The 22,540-nt window shown below is 37.4% G+C and overlaps 1 protein-coding gene and 1 pseudogene across 1 annotated transcript; both read left to right on the top strand.

The window, feature by feature from the left end:
* The first annotated feature begins 1,308 nt into the window (after positions 1-1,308).
* On the top strand, positions 1,309-4,374 carry LOC115966493. Its single transcript, XM_031085720.1, has 7 exons — positions 1,309-1,916; positions 2,010-2,622; positions 2,743-2,988; positions 3,106-3,354; positions 3,713-3,769; positions 3,877-3,953; positions 4,164-4,374. The coding sequence occupies exons 1-7, from the start codon at positions 1,309-1,311 to the stop codon at positions 4,372-4,374; spliced, it is 2,061 nt and encodes a 686-aa protein (XP_030941580.1).
* Positions 4,375-4,586: 212 nt separating this feature from the next.
* LOC115966492 lies at positions 4,587-7,419 on the top strand (annotated as a pseudogene).
* The last annotated feature ends 15,121 nt before the right edge of the window (positions 7,420-22,540 follow it).

Below are 22,540 nucleotides of genomic sequence, written 5' to 3'. Positions count from 1 at the left end.
TCGAGATGAACATTTGATGTAGAACAGACAGCACATGCATTCCTAGAGCAGCAAGGGCGTAGGAAGTCACAATACAAGATCAAAGGGGGATGCCCGTAGGGGCCATCGGGGTAACAGTGTCGGAATTGCATGAAATTTGGCAGGTTGAAGGGAAACGGCGTTCTGATCCAGACTTATGACAAGCCATGAATGTCGCCGAAATTTAGGCGAATTCCTTCATTAAGGCCCCGAAAACAATGTTTTTGCTGTTTATAGTAATATTTGTTTTTCTTTAATAACTTTTAGTTTAAAAGTCAGAATAAGGTCCCGTCTATTTTGGGACGACCCTTAAGATCAGTAGGTTATGATTCTACATTTAACTCAATTTTTCATTTTTGGTAAAATTCGGTATTTTTGTGACCTAATTGTGTAATTAGTGCGAATTAGAGTTTTTAGACGTTATTCTCAATATTTATATGTTTTGTAGCCATCAGTGGCAAAGCAAACTATTATCAATAAACACAGAAGTTTTGTCAAATTATCTTCTCGTGGATTCCAGTTTTATTCTCCTTGTGGATTCAAGGAAACCCCTCGTGGATTCGAGGTTTACTACCAGGAACTAACAGTTTGGTTTCTGTTCCATCAAGAAAGCATCGTGTGTACTTTCTTTAGGCTTCCACGACATCAGTTGGTATCAGAGCCTTGACTTACCTTGGTCTGAAGGCTAACCGGCGAGACGGTGACAACCATAACAATGACGGCGGTGATGATGTCAACAACCCAGTCCTCACCAAGGCTAAGTTCCTTGATTTATGTGATGAAAATCAACAATTTCGTGATTCAACCCATCAAACTCTGGACCAGATTCAAGAAACACTTGCCACCTTGCTTAACCGACACCGTAATTGCGATGATGAAGAGTGACGTGATAACCGAGCACGTGGTCCTCCCCATCGTGGTCCAAACTGGAACAGGCAGCAAGACTATCCTGAAGAAGACAGTGAAGATGAGGAGTATGCAGAGAGAGCCCTTGGAAATCATCATGTTCCCATGAGGGATAATGGCCGAGATTATCAGGAGCAGAAGGACTATCGGATGAAAGTAGAGTTACCATCCTTTAATGTTAATGTCTCCATTGAAGAGTATCTAGATTGAATCAGTGAGGTGGAAAAGTTTTTTGATTATATAGGAACAGCAGATGACAAACAGGTGTGTTTGGTGGCCTACAAATTGAAGGGAGGAGCATCTGCCTGGTGAGATCGTGTTCAATTAAACCGTACCCGCGAATGAAAGCTTCCAATACGATCATGGAGGAGAATGAAAAGATTAATGGCAGATCGGTTCTTACCACCAGATTACCAGCAGGAGTTGTTCAGACAGTACCAGGATTACAGGCAGGGTACTCGGATAGTTAAAAAGTACATGGAAGAGTTTGACAGGTTGGCGAATCACAATGATTTGGAGGAAACTAAAGAACAATGGATATTCAAATTTGTACATGTGTTGCAAGTTTCCATCCTAGATCAGGTATCCCTACAAACCCTGTATACTTTGAATGAGGCTTTAACCTTATCCAAGAAAATAGAATATCAGCATCTCAGGGTAGGTTCGAAGTTTTCCAACCGCAATTCGGAGTCCTCTAGTTCCACTGCCAATAAAGGTAAACAACCCATGTTTACACCACGATCACAACCTGTGGTTAGGGAGAATAGCGGTGTCAACCAATCCATAGTGGCAGTAGTAGGTTCCGCAGCCCAGTCGATAGCGAATGCCAACCATTATTCTAGGCCAACTAGGAATAAGTGTTATAGGTGTGGAGAACCAGGACATCAATCTAGTACTTGTCCTAAGCGAGTTATAGTGAATCTGGTGGTGGCAAAAGAGGGTGAGGTAGAAGGTGAACAGGAGGGTGAAGAGGTGTATAATGATGCTGATCGGTATGCCTATGATCCCAATGAGGTCCAAGAGGACGAGGAAGGCGTGCCATTAGGGTAGTCTTTGGTGATTCATAGGTTGTTGCTCACACCAAGGGTGGAATATGGTGATCAGCGAAATGAGATCTTCCAAGCACGATGCACCGTCAGTAAGAAGGTCTGTGATTTGATCATTGACAGTGGCAGTGTAGAGAACATTGCGTCGAAGAGTTTGGTTACCAAACTGGGACTGAAAACAGAAAAGCACCCCGCTCCGTACAAGATAAGTTGGATCAAGAAAGCTATGGAAACTCTTGTTACTCAACAATGCCGTATTACTTTTTCTATGGTTAAATGTTATATACATGAAGTAGTTTGTGATGTTGTTGAAATGGATGCATGTCATTTAATACTGGGTAGACCTTGGCAGTATGATGTGGATACTACTCATAGGTGTAAGGATAATGTGTATGTGTTTTTTAAGAATGACAGAAAAATTGTCCTTGATCCTATTGAGGAAGGCAGCATACCCAAAACTTCTAAAGTGGAGTGGAAGCCAACACTCCTCATAGTGAACAATGAAGATGAGTTTGATAGGGAGTGTAAGGGGTTGAAACAGGTATATGTTGTAGTGGTGACAGATGGCGAGCCAAAGAAGGTTGTTGCAATACCTGAGGTAATTCAAGCATTAATCAAGGAGTGTGAAGTTCTTTTTCCAAAAGAGCTGCATGTAGGTTTACCACCAATGCATGACATCCAGCATTGCATTAATTTAGCTCCTGGGGCTAGTCTACCAAATCTGCCACATTATAGAATGAATCCTTAAGAGGGCTAGATTTTACAAGGGCAGGTGGATGAGCTTCTGAGCAAGGGGCAGATCAGGGAGAGTATGAGTCCATGTGCAGTACCAGCCTTGTTAACATGGTCCAAGTGTTACACCAAGCTGGATCTCAAGAGTAGGTATCACCAGATTCAGATCCAACCTGGAGATAAGTGGAAGATAGCTTTTAAGACAAAGGAGGGGCTGTATGAGTGGATGATAATGCCTTTCGGATTGTCCAATGCTCCCAGCACTTTCACGAGACTTATTAATCAAGTATTGAAACCATTTATTGGAAAGTTTGTGGTAGTTTATTTTGACGATATCTTGATTTACAGTAAGACAGAAGCAGCTCACTATAATCATGTGCGAGAGGTATTAGCGGTATTGTAGGCCAATGAGTTGTATATCAACTTGAAGAAGTACAACTTCTTGACTGATAAGTTACTGTTTTTAGGGTATGTGGTCAGTGCGGATGGGATTCATGTTGATGAGGACAAGGTCCGTGCAGTCAGAGAATGGCCAACCCCAAAGACAGTGAGTGATGTGCGAAGCTTCCATGGGCTAGCAATCTTCTATCGGAGGATTGTTAGAGATTTCAGTAGCATAGTAGCCCCTATCATTGAGTGTGATGCATTTGTGGTCAGGATAGGCGTTGTCCTTTCATAAGACAACATACCAGTAACATTCTTCAATGAAAAAGTTTGTGAAGCTCGAAGTAAATGGTCGGCCTATGAGTTGGAGTTCTTTGTTGTAGTACGAACTCTTAAGCATTAGGAGTACTACCTGATTTAGAGGGAGTTTGTATTATACACTGATCATCAGGCATTGAAGCACATCAATAGTCTAGTTAGCATTAACAGGATGCATGCTCGGTGGGTGGCTTATATACAATGCTCCCATTTCATATAGAAGCACAAGTCTGGTGTCACTAATAAGGTGGCTGACGCACTTAGTAGGCGAGCATCTTTGTTGACCACCCTATGTACTGAAATTGTAGGGTTTAATTGCCTCAAAGAGCTGTACGAGACTGATGAGGATTTTGGTGATATTTGGGGTAAGTGTTAACAAACTCATATTGCTGTTAGTAGTATGTACATCCAGGATGGTTTCCTTTTTCGGGGTAATTAATTATGCATCCCTAAAAGTTCATTGAGGGAGCAGATTATTAGGGAGCTACATGGTGGAGGTTTAAGTGGACATATTGGCAGAGACAAGACTATAGCACAGGTGGAAGAGAGGTATTATTGGCCACAACTCAAGAGGGATGTTGGCAATCATGTGAGGAAGTGTCCAATTTGCCAAACTGCTAAGGGTTAATCTTAGAATACTGGTTTATACATGCCTTTACCAGTTCCACAAGCACCATGGGAGGATCTGTCTATGGACTTTATACTGGGTCTTCCTTGAACCTAGCGAGGTATGGATTCTGTTTTTGTTGTGGTTGACAGGTACTTGAAGATGTCCCATTTCATAGCATGCAAGAAGACTTCAGATGCTCCTCGAGTGGCCAATCTGTTCTTTAAGGACGTTGTGCGTTTGTATGGAGTGCCAAAGTCCATCACCTCTGATTGGGATACCAAGTTCATTAGTCGCTTCTGGCAGACTTTGTGGAAGCATTTTGACACTTCCTTGAATTACAGCAGCACTAGTCATCCTTAGACTGATGGCCAGACATAAGTGGTTAATCACACTTTGGGGAATCTGATTCGATGTATCTCAGGTGAGAAGCCCAAGCAGTGGGATCTTGCATTGTCACAAGCAGAGTTTGCATACAATAGCTTAGTCAATAGAAGCACCGGTAAGTCTCCATTTGCCATTGTCTATTGCGTGCCCCTAAAACACGCTTTGGAGTGAATCAAGCGGCAGAGAATATGGCTGAATGTATTCAGGCCATGCAAGAGAAGGTGAGGCAGAAACTTGAAGCTACAAATGCCAAGTACAGGGAAGCTGCTGATAAGAAGAGGCGTGAGAAGATATTCAATGTTGGGGATTTAGTGCTGGTTTATCTTAGAAAGGAGAGATTTCCTGTTGGTACCTACAACAAATTGAAGGACAAGAAGTATGGGCCATTTCAGAGTACTAAGAAGATCAAGGACAATGCTTATATGGTTGCTCTTCCTCCAGACATGAGCATTTCTTCTACCTTCAATGTTGCTGACTTGTATGATTATCATCCTCTTGATGAACCAAATAGTGGGAACTCAGGGTCGAGTTCTTTTCAAGTGGGGGGGGGGGGACTGATGTAAAACAGACAGCACATACATTCCTAGAGTAGCAGGGGCGTAGGGAGTCACAACACAGGATCAAAGGGGGGTGCCTATAGAGGCCATTAGGGTAACAGTGTCGGAATTGCATGAAATTTGGCAGGTTGAAGGGAAACGGCGTTCTGATCTAGATTCAAGCCATGAACATCGCCGAAATTTAGGCGAATTCCTTCATTAAGGCCTTGAAAACAATGTTTTTGCTATTTATAGTAATATTTGTTTTTCTTTAATAACTTTTAGTTTAAAAGTCAGAATAAGGTCCCGTCTATTTTGGGACAACCCTTAAGGTCATTAGGTTATGATTCTGCATTTAACTCAATTTTGCTATTTTTGGTAAAATTCGGTATTTTTGTGACCTAGTCGTGTAATTAGTGCGAATTAGGGTTTTTAGACGTTTTTCTTAGTATTTATATGTTTTGTAGCTGTCAGTGGCAAAGCAGACTATTATCAATAAACATAGACGTTTTGTCAAATTATCTTCTGGTGGATTCCAGTTTTATTCTCCTCGTGGATTCGAGGTTTACTACCACGAACTAACAGTTTAGTTTCTATTCCATCAAAAGAGCATCCTTTCTTTAGGCTTCCGCGACATCAACATTAGGTTTATGTTATTCTTAAGCATCTAGTTACGTTTGAGAAGTTGGCAATGGACCTAGAGCAGAAGGAGATGCTCTTGGATGATTTGGATAGGTTTCTTGGAAGAAAGGACTTATATGAGAATGTTGGCAAGACATGGAAGCGTGGGTATTTGCTTTATGGCCCACCGGGTACCGGCAAATCAAGCTTGATTGCTGCCATTGCTAATTACCTCAAGTTTAATATCTATGATTTGAACCTTTCCGGTCGGTTTACAGATGAAGACTTAAGAAGTATATTGCTTTCAACAACTAATCCCTCAATATTGGTAATTGAGGATATAGATTGCGGTGCAGAGTTGGATTATCAAAGGAGAGAGTTTGACTCAGTTAGCATTCTTTATTCTCATAAATCTTGTTTTAATTACCTCTATTTATTTAGAGTCAAGTATTGTCGTGCTAGTTAGATTATTATATACTTTAGGCAGTTTTTGTGTGAATCTTACGTGGATTTAATCGGATAAGTGTGTGATTTGTGTGAATATATACTGACTCTGACATTCGATGTTTATTAAATTGAAATGGACTATAAATGAGTGCAGTGAGTTTCAATTGGCTAAAATTTTATATTTTGCTCAATGAGTCCAATTAGGTTTTTATCCTGGTTGAAGATTTTTCCTATTATTGGATACATGTATTGTTGGGTTTGAGTCTGAGAACTAGTATTTTTCAACATAAAATTAGGAAAGAAATGGGAATAAGACAGCCTACTAATCATCTTTCCTAAACCCCTATGGAAGTGAGTTTTGTGTATTGTTAATAACTTTTACCGAGTACATATGCTATGCACTATGTCCACAACAATTACCACTATCACACTAGGTGATGTAAATGACATTATCTAATGCACTTCATCTAACAATATTTGCTTTGTTTTTTTCTTTTTTTTTTACAGTTCACACTATCGGGTTTATTGAACATCATAGATGGATTATGGTCGAGCTGTGGAGACGAGCGAATTATTGTATTCACCACCAATGATAAGGACAAGCTTGATCCCGCTTTGTTGCGCCCAGGCCTCGTGGATGTACACGTCCACATGTCATACTGCGCCATAGATGGGTTCAAGTTGTTGGCTACTCATTATCTTAAAATAGATTGAAGGTTTGTTGAAGAATGTAGAGGTTACCCCAGCTGAAATTGCAGAGGAACTTTTAAAGAGTGGTGGTACAAATGTTGTTCTCCAAGGAGTTGTCAAATTTCTCGAGCAAAAAGAACGTGAGAAAGCAAAGGCTGCAGAGTTAAAGGAACTTTTGAAGAGTGCTGATATACATGTTGATGCTGAAGGACTAGTCAAATTTCTCAAGCAGAAAAAACTTGAGAATGCAAAGGACGTAGAGGCAGAGCAACTTTTGAACAGTGGTGATACTGATGTTGATGTTGAAGGACTTGTCAAATTTTTCAAGCAAAAAAAATTTGAGGATGCAAAGGCTGCAGTGGCAAAGTGTATAAATCCAAACAAATCTTAACTGATGGGTAATTTCAAAAGAGATGGTTCGTGTTCTCAAGGAATTGGTAATTTTCCCAAGCCATTCTAGCACTTGTCAAATCACATTTGAGTTTTTCGTCTTGGTGACCGAGTGACTCCCTGCTTGTGGTGATCCTTATCTGTTCCTCCCCTCATTTCTGAGTTTTTCTTCTCTTTGTGAAATAATATGTATCGTATCAGTGTGGGTGTGCACTGCTGTGAATCTGATTATGTACTTTGCAATTGTGTGACTGTTTGTGGGAGATGTGTTTTAAAAAAGAATTACATGTTTGTTGAAGGGATATTTTGCATTACGCTTTTTATGGTTGCTGCTATTTGCTTCTTTTATTGCTGGAAATGTTGACTCCCACTCTTAATCTCCTATCCCTGCCTTTGCTGTGAGGTACCTGTGATCGTTTTCGTTGTTGTGGTCACGTTTTTGAAAGTGTTTCTGTGAGTTTCTTATTCTCTGTGGGTTTTCTGTGTTCGAGATCTGTGGGGCTTCTTTCTGTTATTGGTTTTAGAGGATGATGAGGGAGAGGGCAGAGGGTGGTTTTTACAAAAATGGAGGATATATAGTTTTAGTTTGTGTAACAGCCCTACTCTTATTCTGTTACGGCCATACCACCATTGAGTGTTCATATTTAATTGATTCTAAAGCATTTAATGCTTTCGCAAATTTCTGCCACCTTTGAGTAGTGTTGGTGGCATCGGAGATGCTTTGGTGCTTATTTCTGTCTTTGGAGGTTATTTTCCCTTCTTTGAAAAAAGCTATGTAAAGCTAAAGATGCATATCAGTTATTTGATTAATGTACGGTGAGAGAATAGGCGCTGATCACATCATTTGTTGTGATATGACTCCCACACTCTCACTTCTCCCTTCTTTTGTCTTTTATTTGTTTGATGATCCTGAAGTTAGTGGTTTTTTAAGTAACAACACAATAGGTGGAGTAATCACGAACAATGAATGAAAGTTTTGGACTAAAATCTAACTATAAACAAGAATCATGTATCGTTTCCTTAGTTATGTAAAAGGTCTGTTTGGGTCTGTTTGGAAACAGCTTATTTAGTAGAAACTAAAAACCTTTTGCTAAAAGTATAAGAAAAGAAGAAGCTAAAAACTCAGCTAAACTTTTTATCACATCCCAATAAAAAACTCTTAATAGAATGAATTACAAAATCGCATTGTCTAGGTTAGATATTTTATTATTATTATTTTATACCTCTTTTTGCTCTCAACCCCACATTTGAATCTTACTTAACTACATGAAGTTTCTCATCAATTGCCTTAGCCTTGTGAGACAAGCTCAGGAAGATAGTGACGCATCTGGGTCTATAAATAGGGATGTAATAGGGAGAAATGTGTTCTTGTGTTATTAATTTTCTTGGTGCTTACGTGATTTTTTTTGTTTGCTTTGCTTAATGTTATATTTAATTCATTAACACATAGATGGTGATTTATGCCAACAAATTTATGGCTGATGTCCTCTTTGTGAAGTGACTCAAAATTTCCATAATTTTAACCAGATTGCAAAAATGAAACCAAGAAATTAATACTAGGCTTCCAAACTCCTATATTGTAGCCCTTCAAGCCATAAAAAAGTTGTATCGTTAACCACATTTATCTCATTTTTAAGGATTTGGAAGAGGTGATTGGTAAACAACAATATCCCCAAACCGTGTTTTCTTTCATGGAGCTGCTTTCATCATTAAAACCATTGTTCACAACTGCTATTGTGATTGTACTAACTCCCATAGTACAAGAACTCATACCTTCTGTTGTAAAAAATTATCTCTTTTCCATCTGTGTAAAATATTTCTTTGAGCCTCAACTCACTCTCTTATTTGAAGAGAAATGGTATCAGTAGCAATCAAATCTATGAAGCTGCCGCAACCTACCTACGTTCCAAGATTGGTGATTCATCAAACTTAAAACCGTCTCAGAGTAAGCAAAACCAGTAGGCAACAGGGACTGACCGCTGATATTGTAATCGGTCAATCGGTTATGGATTCTTTTCAAGACATTAATTGGCTCAAATGGAAGTTATGTGCGAAAAAAAAAAGCAAGGATGGCAATGTTCTTTTGACATATTTTGATCTTTCATTTGAAAAGAAATTCAAAGAGGTTATGCTAAACTCTTATTTACCAGGTTTTTTCAAGGTAAACGTTGATGGGGCAACTGCGGACCATGGCGGGAACTCTAGTGTTGGTGTAATTGTCAGGGACTGCACTGGCCAGGCAATTGCAGCCAGCTGCAAGTTCCTAAAAGCACGCCATTCTGCAGATTTGGTGGAGATTATGGCCTTGATTCAAGGTGTCCTGCTTGCCCAAGAATTGCATCTCCCTCGAGTCATTATGGAGTCAGATGCACTTGCAGCAGTCCAAGCCATAAATGACAAATCCACAGGCAGCAGCTCGGGTCATCTTATCCAGGAAATTCTGCCGATCCGAAGTTCCTTTGAGTCTTGTTCTTTTCAGCACATAGGTAGAGACTTAAATCAAGTTACGCATGAGTTAGCCCAACATGCTCGCAGGACTGAAAGTTCTCAGATATGGAAGGGTGCTGCCCCTCCTTTTATTTCGTTGTTAATTCAATCAGATGTACTCTAGTGTTCAGTCTTTGGTTCTGCTTCTGCAGATCCTTTGTATGGCTGTATTTCTCTTTCTGGTTTAATGAAATCAATTTTCAAAAAAAGAAGCACGAAGGGTGGTAAAGCTTTATAGCTGTGAATTTGACGGTGTTCAAACTGGTCGTGAATGGTATTTTATTATTCTTGAACATCCAGCTACATTTGAGAAGTTGGCAATGGACCCAGAGCTGAAGAGGAGGTTCATAGATGATCTTGACAGGTTTGTTAAAAGAAAGGAGTGGTATAAGAAAGTTGGCACAGCATGGAAGCGAGGGTATCTGATTCACGGCCCCCCGGGTACCGGTAAATCAGCCTTGATTGCTGCTATGGCTAATCACCTTGAGTTTGACATCTTTTTGAAAATTAAACATTTTATTTAACATTTTTCCATTTTTGGAAAAGGAGGATTTTTGGTTAATGGAAATAGTTCCTTCGAATTTATTTTCGAGGGAAACTAATTTTTGAAGATCCATTTTTGAAAATTGAAGTTCCACGGTTATTTTGGAAAAGAGAAGTTTATAATTTTGAATAAGGAAATTGTTTTTCAAAGAGGTGAAAATTCCCTAAAAAAATAGGAGGTGAAACGTTCAAAGGAATTTTGGAAAAAGCAATTTTGTTTTCAAAGGACAAAAAATTTTCATGGATTTTTGTAAATGCTTTTTTTATGAGATAAATATTTCCATGTAAGCAATGTTTGGGAGTAAAAATTCTATAAAATCTTGTATAACACTTTTTGAAAACTAATTTTGAAAACAAGCTAGTTGAAAATTATTTTGAAAATACTTTTGAGTCAAGCATTGATATGTGGTAATGGAATTTTTAGACTACATCCTGAGAAGCTAGCATGTAAACCATATGCCCAGACATTATGCAAAGAAAATAAATTTATGCTATATAAGGAAATAAGCACTATTTTTGAAAATAGCTTTTGGATCTCAATTCGTGCATTTGTACGCCAATTTTCCAAAAGCAAATGACTTTCGCTGGAAAGGACAAGCTCCATTTGACAGAACTGCGGAGCATTCTCATCAGGTCTTTCAAAATAAATGTCATTTTGACACATCAAAAATCCACTTTATCATTTTAACACATCATTTTACAACATACCATTTATCAGATGTTTTATACTTCAATTCTATACATTAAAATAATATTTATTACATATTAAAATAATATATTATTTCCTACTCTTTGATTAATGGCTGAAGAAGCCGAAGCCAGAAGCAACGAGGTGTTCTCCGCCGGCGACTTCCCCACCGCCATACGCCACTTCTCCGAAGCAATCAATCAACCTCCGACCAACCATGTCCTCTATTCTAACCGATCCGCCGCCTACATTTCTATCAAAAAGTACTCCGAGGCCTTGACCGATGCTAAGAAGACCGTAGAGCTCAAACCCGACTGGTCCAAGGGTTATAGAAGACGCGGTGCGGCTCATCTCGGCTTGGCTCACTACGACGACGCCGTTTCAGCTTACAAGAAAGGTCTCGAATACAACCCTAACAACGAGGCTCTCAAATCCGGCTTAGCCGATGCTCAAGCCTCGAATTCTCGGTCCCGCGCTGGACCTCCGCTGCCGGAAAACAATCTCTTCGGCGATGCTTTGTCCGGTCCGGAGATGTGGGCCAAGCTGACTACGAATCCATCCATTGGGGCTTACCTTCAACAGCCTGATTTCGTGAAGATGATGCAGACGGAGAGACGGAGAGAGACAAATGAGGGAGAGGAGAGAGAAAAAACGAATTAAATAAAGGTGAACAGTGTATGGCACTTTGGTCCGTACCGTCTCATATTTAAGACAGTACTGTAGACATGTTCTATATTTTTTAAGATTTAGAACGTCTGATGGGAGCTTGTTTTTATGTTTGGTGTGTTAAATGTGCCAAATATTTGGCATTTGGCACATTTAGCACACCTGATGGTAGTGCTCTATAAAAGTAATAAAGTTCAAATAATATTATAATAAACTTGTTCTTTCGTAGTTCTTTCAATGAAACTGCCATTACATGGGAAAAGAAAGAAGAAAAAAATCTGAGCTTTTGATTTGCAGCAAGAACATTCTTTTGCTTTTGAAAATTGGTCTTAAGCATGTTCTTTTTTGACTAGTTGAGAGGAAATTAGGGTGAAGAATGGGATTGAGATCATGTGCAAGACCCTAGATATTGTACTTGATGCAATTAATATAAATAATTAAAATTGATAGTTGTAAAAAGAAATTTTCAATCTCAATTATTAATTCAAAAAAGTTAAGAAAAAAATTTTAAAAAGTAAAACATAAAAGTTTAAAAAGGTAAAAATTGAAAAATAATTGTAAGAAGATATGGGTGAATTGCATCCGGTGAGTATTGCACCGGATCCTAATCAATCGGCCCTCCCCTATCTCATTTAGTTACAACCCTACCACCATTGAGTGTTCATATTTAATTAATATTTAATCATTTAATGTTTTGGTAACGGTGAGAAAGCATATAAAAGTCTTTGGAGGTTATTTTCTATTCTTTGAAAAAAGCTATGTATATAAATCAAAGATGTATCATTCCAAAAAAAAAAAAAAAAAAAAAAAGAGTCAAAGATGTATATCAGTGTTATTTGATAACTGCAGTGAGAGAATAGTGACTGATCGCATAATATGTTGTGATACGACTCTCACCCTTTCACTTCTCCCGTCTTTTGTCTTTTATTTGTTTGATGATCCTGAAGTTAAAAAAAAAAAAAAAAAAAAAAATGGTGGTTTTTTGTAATATGTAATAACTTAATTTCTTTCATGTTTGCGCTAAGTTTACTCAAATATGTAAAGTAAGATTAGAAATCAAATTCCTTTTTGTCTGTAGACTTTACAGTATCAACGGATGTCACGTCAAAAAAGGCAGCACATGCCACATCTTTTCCCATGTGCCGTTTGGATTATACTTTTTAGAAGTGCCCTTCACTAATTAAATGTGCATCTTTTATAATGGGCTACTCAAATTCAGTATGGACCGCATTCTACAGCTCATATTGGGAACAAGGGAGACAGCCGAAGGGAATTTGTATGTTTAGAAATTCTGGGAATAAAGAATGGAGGCGTGCAGAATGTTAATCTAATATTGTCACAAAAAACAAGGCAATGGATGAAGGGTTACATTGGGGCCAATATACCACTCCTGTTTCCATGCTCAAATTGATTTTCACTTTAGTTTGAGATATGATAGCCAATTGATTTATCTTCTTTTTCTACTTCTTTTCTCTTTTTCTTTTTTTTCCCCCTTCTTTTTCTTGGGTTCTGTTGGGATCAATTAGCAAACATTTTTTCCAAGTCCCTATCTTTGTCCAGATTTGTACTTTTACAGACCAAGCTCATTGTTGTTCCAATACAGTTGGCTTGAAGGATAATGTCTATTAAATAATGCAAAATAATAAGAAAATTGCAGAGAGAACAAAATCAAGAAAGAGAGAATGAGTAACACAAAAAGAGGGAATTACATTATTTGGCGGCCTAATGGCTTACTTCTAGGGAGGAAGTCCTACTAACTACATTTTAACGAGAAATGCTAAGGACATCAATTTTGATATAATTTTGTGTTACAACTCGCCACATGGCGAGTTGTAATTGGTAATAATGTGTTAGTGGACCATGTAAGCAAAAAGGTCTAAATTTACCTATGTTGGGTTGGGTGTTTGAAAAGTTGTTGACCTCATTGATAAACCTGTTAAAATCGAGCACCTCTCTCTCTCTCTAAAAATATTCTCTTGCATTTCGAAAATTTCTCTATGATGCTCTTTCAGATTTTTCTATGAGATGTCTCTTCTCGATTCTCTAAAGACTTCTATGTAGAAGTAAAACTCGGACACAAGTTTTCGTAATAGTCTAGAAGCTGTCATGGGCTAGAAATTAAAAAATAAAAAGCTAAGGCCTAAAACTACTAGAACTCCCCCAGCAGAAATTAAATGAAGCCAGAAGCTTCAATGTCGGTTACATGAACCGAACTCCAGCATGTATAAATGTGCGGTGCATGTGCTATGCACTAGTGTTGAGTGTATTGGTAGCCAAAAAAACTATTGTCAAAACATTAATTGCTTTTTTTTTTTCTTTTTGTATAAAACTTTCGTTAAATGAATTATTAACCAATGTCCTAAGAGCACTCATTAGCATTTCTCTTAAAGAAAAAGCTAGCAGTGCATGAATTGAAAGAAAAGTGCAGTGTGTGTGCTGTGTGCTAGTGTCAGTGTATGTGACTCAAAGCATTAGTTCTTTGTTCTCGTGTTTAGGTGGAAAACATGCTTATTAGGTGGAAAGAACATAGTTAAATTAAAAAAATTCACACCCAAAAGTGACGGCTAAGATTCCACTTAGTATGTGATTCTTAAAAAATAAAAAAATAAAAAAAGAACCCAAAGCAAAACATGCTTAGTATGCTTTTTATTATACCTATTTATTGGTAGTTTGTTTGCCACAATCCTCAACCATTGAGAATTAAACTAGTGCAGAAGTTTAAGACTACAAACTTTGTACATATATAAAATGTATTTGACACTAATATGAAATATAAAAAATATTTATGAGTGATGTATTGATGTAAGATTCGCTAAATATTGTCTATTTGTTGATTTTTTTTTTTTTAAAAGAATAAGCCACATTTATTTAAAATCAAAATTTCACTTATGAATGAAAAGATTTTTAATAGTTAGATAGTTAGACACAAAGTATAACTTATGTAAATTTATATTATTATCTAAGTTGAAAGCTCACTTGGTGTATAAAAAACTAGTGAATGTTTAGGACCCCAATTTCAAACTAACCAACACAAGCTTATACTCAAACAATATATATGCGGAATAATAAGTACAAACAATACCCAAATAAACAAACTACTCTAAACCATAATTAATCACAACATAGCAACAATTAAAGGTAAAGAGTAAGGGTTAGAGGAATGCAAACACAAAGATAACATCGGCACATGTTATCCAAGAGAAAACCGAAGAACTAGGTAAAAAATCTCTCCACCACCCTCCAAGCGGTGAAAGGGTCCACTAAAGAATAAAGTTCGGATACATGAATAGCAATAGACCCTCCAAGCCTAATCTGCCCAATGCACCTAAGCCCTCCAAACTTCTTGCTCCAACAAGGTTAAGCCTAACTGTGTCTTCTTTAGCTTTCCGGATCCTGCATCAACCAAATAAATTGGTCATCTCTGAATTGCTTCCCAAGCAACAAATTACCTCCTCACTGATATGGGTATGGTGAGATAAGGATTTGGCTAATGAACCTCTCAAGGGTATGTCAATGGAAATGGTGAGAGTAGAGGAATTTGGAGAATCAAATGTTTAAGATTGTGGATGAGTCAATCTTGTTTTTCTTTAAGGTTTCTCTCTCAAAATTCTCTCTAGAAGCTCTCTACGTTTTGTAAGTATAAGGGTATTTATAGTAGGGTATGTGAGGAATGTGAAAAGACATTTTTCTTCAAAACAAGGTGTTTTGGTGACTCACTCGCTACTGGGATGAGTCGCAAGTTTGAGTCGCGGGATAACTATCAAGCCAGACTGTCCTTTTTGTCCTATAGTGCTCTAGCTATCGTGACCCTTCAGCTTCTGGCATGCTTCGCACGTGTGGCATTTTGGCGAGTTGCAGTCACAAGTCGCTTAAGAGATATAGTCGCGAGAACCTCTCTGAATGCACACACACTTGAATTCTTCACACTCTCTCACACACAACTCTTACATAATTCCCACTTAAATACATGGTTCTAATTGCTGAAATACAAGTAAATTTAGCATGGAATAAAGCCAACATATGGTTGAATAAATTCAACCTTACATAAGTATACACTATTTGATTGCTTATACACAATTATAAAGGTGAAAAAATTATTACATAAATAATGTGAGGTCCTATTAGGTTTTTAATCAATTTATTTATTTTGAATCTCATTTTTGAAAGGCAAAGCAACTGGCACTGGTTTGATGCAGATGAGGTGTTTTTGGATATATCTTATGAGAAGCTATAATTTGATAGGTTTGGAGCACACAAATTCCACACAAGCAAAGATAACACACACAGATACAAAAAAAGTAAAATTTCAAACACAAACTCGAGTTTGGTACCACATTTTTTGGGCTTATAAAAAATGGAGCTAGAAAATGGGCATCATAAGCTTTTTAATGACACATCATTTTTGCTATACGGAGATCTAAAAGGCCAAAATGTAAGTTTACATCAGGAGTGGACCTAGGATTTCAAGCTAGGGGGCCGAAGTATAAGAAGAAGAAAAAAACCAATTAGGTATCCATATAGTATTAACAAATTGTCAACAAAGATAAATACACAAAATCATTGTTTCTTAATATATTAAGATGCAATCATCTACCAATAACAACAAAAAAATACAAAATAATATTGTTTCTTAAAAGCATCAACTATTGCAAAAAAATTTATTTTCACAAACCAAAAATTACTTTCTCTACGTTAATATAGCATTTGAAATATCTCATACAATAGTGTTTTTGGTATTTGGTGTTCTAAATACTAAATATTTAGCATTTAGAACACCTGATACTAGTACTTTAATACTAGGCTGACTAGGATTTTTTTATTTTTTATTTTAAAGTTTTGTTTTTGTCAAGTTTTTTAGTTGAGTAACTACTAGTTGGGCTAGGTTAATTAAAAGGGAGGGGGACTAAGTTTTTGGAAGAGGGAAGTGCAACTATAGCGAAAAAAAAAAATATAACCAATAAAAAAATTCTTTAATTTTTCTTTGGGCTGGGAGGCCCAAAATATATTTTTTTCCCTTTTATTTTTTGGCCCCCCTAGGTCCATCCTTGATTCACATAAATGAATAGAATCATGCAAAACCCATAGAAAATGGATCAAGATAAGCTTGAGATGCCCACTTTGCACACAAATTTGTCACAAATTACCCATTGGTTATCTAAAAAGTTGGGATTTAGTAAACTAGGCATGTTTCTCTATGCTCTAAAACAAAAAGTTTTGTTGGATGTTCTCCAAATTGCTGGAATATGCGTGCACCAAGGATGACAAACAATCAACACTAAAAACTTCCCATTTGAATCACCCTATTTTTCAATTGTGTTCGGAACATACTTTATGTAATTGAGTAATCTTTTGACAAAACACATTTTACTTGTAATTGGGTAAATCTAGGATGAGTTTAATACTTCAAGAAATAAGTGTTCAAGTTAAGTATTGAAGCCATGCAAATCTGACCATGAAACAAGTGAAGAAAGTGTTGTTCATTAAAACTCGATAGAAGTTGATAGGCCAAAAACGAATTGACCCCTTGTGATTAAAATAATTGATTGATTAGCCAAGTTTTTAATTAATCAAATTAGCATGCAAAGCATGGTAGCAAAAAAAAAAAAAAAAAAATCACCAATAAACCTAGTATGCATCGGAAAATAAATGACACGGTGATTTGTTTATGTATAGCGAAAACCTAACAGCAAAAACCTTACCGGGTGATTTTTAGGTCACCATTCTCGAAACTCCACTATTATCACAACAAGCGGTTACAAGTAAAGGAATCTCAAGTACCTTATTAACCTACAGTTGAACCCTTACCCCAATACCCAATTGGATTTGTTCTGTAGTGACAGTTCCCCTTTTTGATGTACGGCTCTCAATTACGTGACTAACCAATTGCGTGAATCCTAGTACGCGATTTCAATCACCAACTAAGAAAATTGTTGGCTGCAAAGTTCTTCACTTCATCCACACGATAAGGATCAAGAAGATGCTTGGTTACAGAACCCTATGGTGCATATACATAGCAACTTCTTCAAGAGAAAGGGATGAACTAGGACAAGAACTTTGTCTCCGATCACAATTTGCTTGAACAGAGTTTGCTCAATGCTTGTGCAACTTGTGAACTACTTGACGACCCTTACAATAATCCTTTTAAATGTTTAAGGTTAAGGGAAAAGAAGACCTAAACACATAATCACAGATTCCAAGAAATTAGATCAGAATTTTGAATTTTTTAAATCTTCAATAGATAAGCTGTCGAGCATACGAGCTTGAGCAGCTTTCTTAAACCTCGATAGATGCAGCTGTCGAGACTTAATGAATTTGCACTTCTCAGCTTGTTTCTTGAACAGACTTGATGACTTTAACACTTGATCTTGAAACCTTGTTTCTTGAAGTATTTGAACATATCCTAAAAACACTCAATTATAAGTAAAGTGCGTTTTGTCGAAGGATTAGCCAATAACATAAAATAATGAAATATGATCCTAACATGTGAAACATATATGTCCTAACAGAAGTCTCGACAGAATCTTTTCTATTGAGATTTAATGTTAAAGCTCAACACAAGCTCGACACAATCTGTATTTGTCGAGAATTACAAAATCAAACTTTTCAGATCAGATTACACGCATATTCCTACATATTTGTGTAGGGTTTCTTTTCTCACAACCTTAGATATATATATAAGGATTATTTTGAAGGCCGTTGTGTATGCGTTGTGTGACTAAATGCAGAAAGTGCCCTAATTCATCATTCTCTCTGAAGAAGCTACTGCGTCTTTACACCAAGAGTTTTGTGACCATGGAGCTTCTTGATCTTAATTGTTGATGAACTGAAGAACTTTGCAGCCAACATCATTTTCAAGTTGGTGGAGTTAGTCAAGTACTGGGATCCGTGCATCATTGGTTAGTCACATATTGGGATTCATACATTAAACGAAAAGATTGCCACTACAATACAAGTCCAATTAGGTATTGGGGTAAAGGTTCAACTGTAGGTTGGTATTTGGGGATAGGCTCAAAGATTTGCTAAGATTCCTTATACTTGTAACCGTTTGTGATTGATAATAGTGAATTCTTGGTTGTGGTGACCTTAAAATCACCCGATAGGGTTTTACCTCAGTGGTTTTCCTCATTCATAAACAAATCACCTGTGTCAAATTTATTTTCCGCTGCACTTAGTATAATTGGTGATTTTTTTATGCCTCCACGCTTTGCATGTTAAATTGACTTAATTAATTAACTTAGGTAATTAATTAGTTTGCAAGGGGTCACCACATTTTTGCCCTATCAAATTGAATAACTTTTTTATCATAGTACAAAATGACCCAAAGTTGGTACCATTAGAAAGTATGTTACACAAACTTTCCAATGGTATCAAGAACAAGCAAGGTGCTCATGAAAACCTCTAAGTTCTAACTAAGTATGCAAAATTTGAAGCTCAAAAAAAAAAAAGGAAAAAAAAACTCAAAATAAGATTAACCAAATTAGGACCCAAAGCACGTGCTCACATATACCTTGTGCTTTGTCACTGATGCTCATGGTATGTAAGAGAAAATTTGTTATTCCCATTCTATAAATTCATCACACTTTTGCTCGAAAATATGAAACTAAAACACCATAAAACACCCAAATTCTCTCCCAATCAATCTGGAAAATTTCCAAATAAATAATCCTTCATCAAATCCAAGCTTCTTTATAGGTATAATTTTAGAATCATTTTTTTTTTTTTTTTTTGATAAGTTGTATCCTTTTTATTTCATTGTTTTTATGCTTCTAGTCGCTATAATGAATACCATGCTTGTGTGATTGCATATTAATCATGTTTGGGTGATAATGAGTATTTATAGACATGTATAATTAGGTTATTATTCTCAAGCTTTTGTTAGTATGTTAATTTTCCTGATTAAATAAACACATCCATGTATGTATAACATGGGTATCCCTCCTTTTATTATAAATCACTTGAGTTATATATATATATATATATATATATATATGAAATTCATTAGTATGTACTCCAATTTTTTCTTTCACACTCACTTTTAGTGATGAATTACTCACGGCAATTGACAATGTGAAATTCATTATTATTGCTTAATTATATTGTCATTGCTTTCATCACAAGATTTGTTTGTCAATAAAACATGGCAGATTATTTACCAAGAAACAATCCATGGTAAATTTTTCAGTAAATAAGAAAGAGTGAGTCCAAAGCAATTGTGATAGGGATCAAATTAAAGTCAATTCGTCCAAAGTGGTCATCCATAACCAGACCACGTCCAGAAAGCTTCGCAAGGAAAGAAACCTAGCGGAAACAACGCGTGCATGAACAGTATCCTTCCATGGGTAACAAAACAATCAAATCTTAGGATAGTTGTTCATGACACAAGAGCATGCATGACCAGACGACACTTAGTGAATTTTAAAAGAACTTCTCAAAAGGTTCCACATAATCAGACCATGATGCACAATTCCTAAAAGGTGAAGAGGACTCCTCGTAATCCACTTTATGTACCTCATTTTCTCCATTTTCTCCATTAACCACACACATCTCCCATATGGTGGTGGATCCAAACAAGTAGACTCACTTCTAACTCTCTATAAAAGGATCAAGTCCCATTCACCCAAGGTAAGTTCTACTATTCACAATTTTCCATCCTTGTGTTCTAGAGAGAAAACTAAATTAACCGTTGGAAGGTCCTTGGCTGGGTTACACCAGTCACCCTTAACAGTCTTTTCTTTCCTTTCAGGTCCTAAAGCCATCACCATAGCCTGAAACATTCCAGCCTACTAATTTTCATGCATCATCAGTTGGCCCCGTCTATGGGAAAGTAAAACAAGATAAGGTGGCAATCAAAGTTCCCAAGTGCTAACCACCAAGCTTTCCAAGACAAAAAGGTTGTATGGTTCGGACTAGGTCAATGGCCACTAGTCCAGTGCACCAAGAGAGTGGAAACGACTCTAGTCACCCAAACCATGCACCAGCACCACCATTGGCCATCTAGCAACAGTTGCAGTCCATTGCTGCTACAATGGTGGACTTGACGCAACAAAACTAAGAGTTAACTAGAGAAGTTAACAGATATTGTTGACAGTGCCATGACGAGGAGCACGGGCAAAATTCAGAGCATAAAGGAGCTAAAAACAGTGTTGAAGGAGGAGATCATTCTAGAGGTATTGTCACTCGTAGAGTACCACATTTGGAGAGAGAGATGGATTAAATGAAAAGATCCATGGAGGAGATGATAGACTCCATAAGGAGGGCAAATCACATGGATGACCTTGTCCACAAGATTGATTGTCCCTTCATCGCGTCCATCACTAGTCACCCCCAACCCTCCAAAATTTAAAATACCTACTTTGGACTCATTTGATGGAATGTGGGACCCTTGTGATCACATTGCCACGTTCAAGACAACCATGCACCTCTAAGGTGTTCTAGATGAAATCATGTGCAGAGTCTTTCCTTCCACATTGAAAGGCCCAGCCAAAGTATGGTTTGATAAGATACCACCAAACACCAAAACTTCGTTTTAGGAGTTAAGAAAATTGTTCGTCAACAACTTTGTGGGGGGCCAAAGGTATAAGCGTTCCGCATCTAGTTTGCTGAACATAGAACAAGGAGAAAATAAGAGAGTGCATAGTTTCATTAGTCGTTTTAATAGGGAAGCCTTGTTAGTGGACGAGATGGATGAAAAGATCCTCTTGGCAGCCTTCTACAATGGAGTTAATTCAGATTTGTTCATCCATAAGTTGTATGACCAGGAGCCGCAGATGATGGCTGAGTTGATACATTCAGTCTAAAGTTTCATGAACGCAGAAGACACAATTATTGCTAAGAAAAAGAAGAAGGTTGAACGAGTGGAAAATGGTTATATACACCATCCAAAGCAAGGACTTTATCCAAAGAAGGCCAAGATAGGGGAGAAAAGGGATCGAGACGACAAGAAGGTAGGGTTGTCCTCAGGACAATACTCCAACTACACTTCCTTAAATACCCCACTTGACCAAGTATTGATGTAGATTAAAGATGGCCTATCCTTAAAATGACTAGAGAAGATGAAAGGAGATCCCAGCAAACAGAACAAAAGCAAGTATTGTCATTTCCACTGAGACCATGGACATGATACGAATGCATGTTATGACTTGAAGCAGCAAATTGAAGTTCTCGTTAAGTAGGGATAGTTGAAAAATTTCCTTGGACAAAACCAGAAGGACAAAAGGCAGCCATTAAAGGGCAAAGCAGAAGAACCAGTGCATCAACCACTTGGGAAATAAGGGTCATTATAGGGAGTACATCAACTAGAAGCTCATCCAAAGCCAAGAAGAACTACTTGCAAGTAGTCCAGAATGTCCAATTATCTGGACAACCACCAAGGATGATCAAAGAAGACGAGCCTACCATTATTTTCACAGTCAAAGATGCAAGATGACTACACCGTCCTCATGATGATGCAATTGTCATCATTTTAGGGATTGCAAATTATACAACTAGAAGGGTGTTAATAGACAATGGGAGTTTAGCAGATATCCTCTACTACCCAGCCTTCTAGCAAATGAGAATTAACAAGGAGTTACTTCATCTAGTGAGTGTGCCTTTAATCAGATTCAGAGGAATAAAGGTTCTACCAATGAGCACTATCTCCTTGCCAGTCGTGGTTGGCTCTTACCCACAACAAATCAATAAGGAAGTGAACTTCTTTGTTGTGGACTGTTCGTCCTCGTATAATGCCATTATCGGACGACCAACTTTGAATAGTTGGAAGGCCGCAATGTCCACTTACCACTTGTCTGTCAAATTCCCAACGAAGTATGGCATTAGGGAAGTACAAGGAGACCAACTAGCTACTAGAGAGTGTTACTTAGCAATGTTGGCAATGGACGAGCTAATACAGATGATGAACATTGAAAAGAGAAGAACATTGGCAGAACCAATTGAAGTATTGGAAGATGTACCATTGAACGAGTCCAACCTCAAGAAGTTCACGAGGATTGGGACAAGCATGGAAGAGAAGACAAAGCAAGATCTTGTCCAAATCCTCAAAAAGAGCACGAATGTTTTTGTTTGGAGCCACGAAGAC

The sequence above is a fragment of the Quercus lobata genome, chromosome 11 (assembly GCF_001633185.2).
Source record: "Quercus lobata isolate SW786 chromosome 11, ValleyOak3.0 Primary Assembly, whole genome shotgun sequence".
Lineage (NCBI taxonomy): Eukaryota > Viridiplantae > Streptophyta > Magnoliopsida > Fagales > Fagaceae > Quercus > Quercus lobata.
Note: the sequence above shows the minus strand (reverse complement) of the source record. Positions and strands in the feature narration are given on the sequence as shown.

What these genes read in the sequence shown, in the direction of transcription:
- LOC115966493 (XM_031085720.1), top strand. Translation starts at nt 1,309, where the DNA reads ATGGCAGATCGGTTCTTACCACCAGATTACCAGCAGGAGTTGTTCAGA. An exon ending in TTTTTCCAAAAGAGCTGCAT is followed by an intron (nt 2,623 to 2,742) that starts GTAGGTTTACCA and finishes TTACAAGGGCAG; the next exon opens with GTGGATGAGCTTCTGAGCAA. An exon ending in TCACGAGACTTATTAATCAA is followed by an intron (nt 2,989 to 3,105) that starts GTATTGAAACCA and finishes GCGGTATTGTAG; the next exon opens with GCCAATGAGTTGTATATCAA.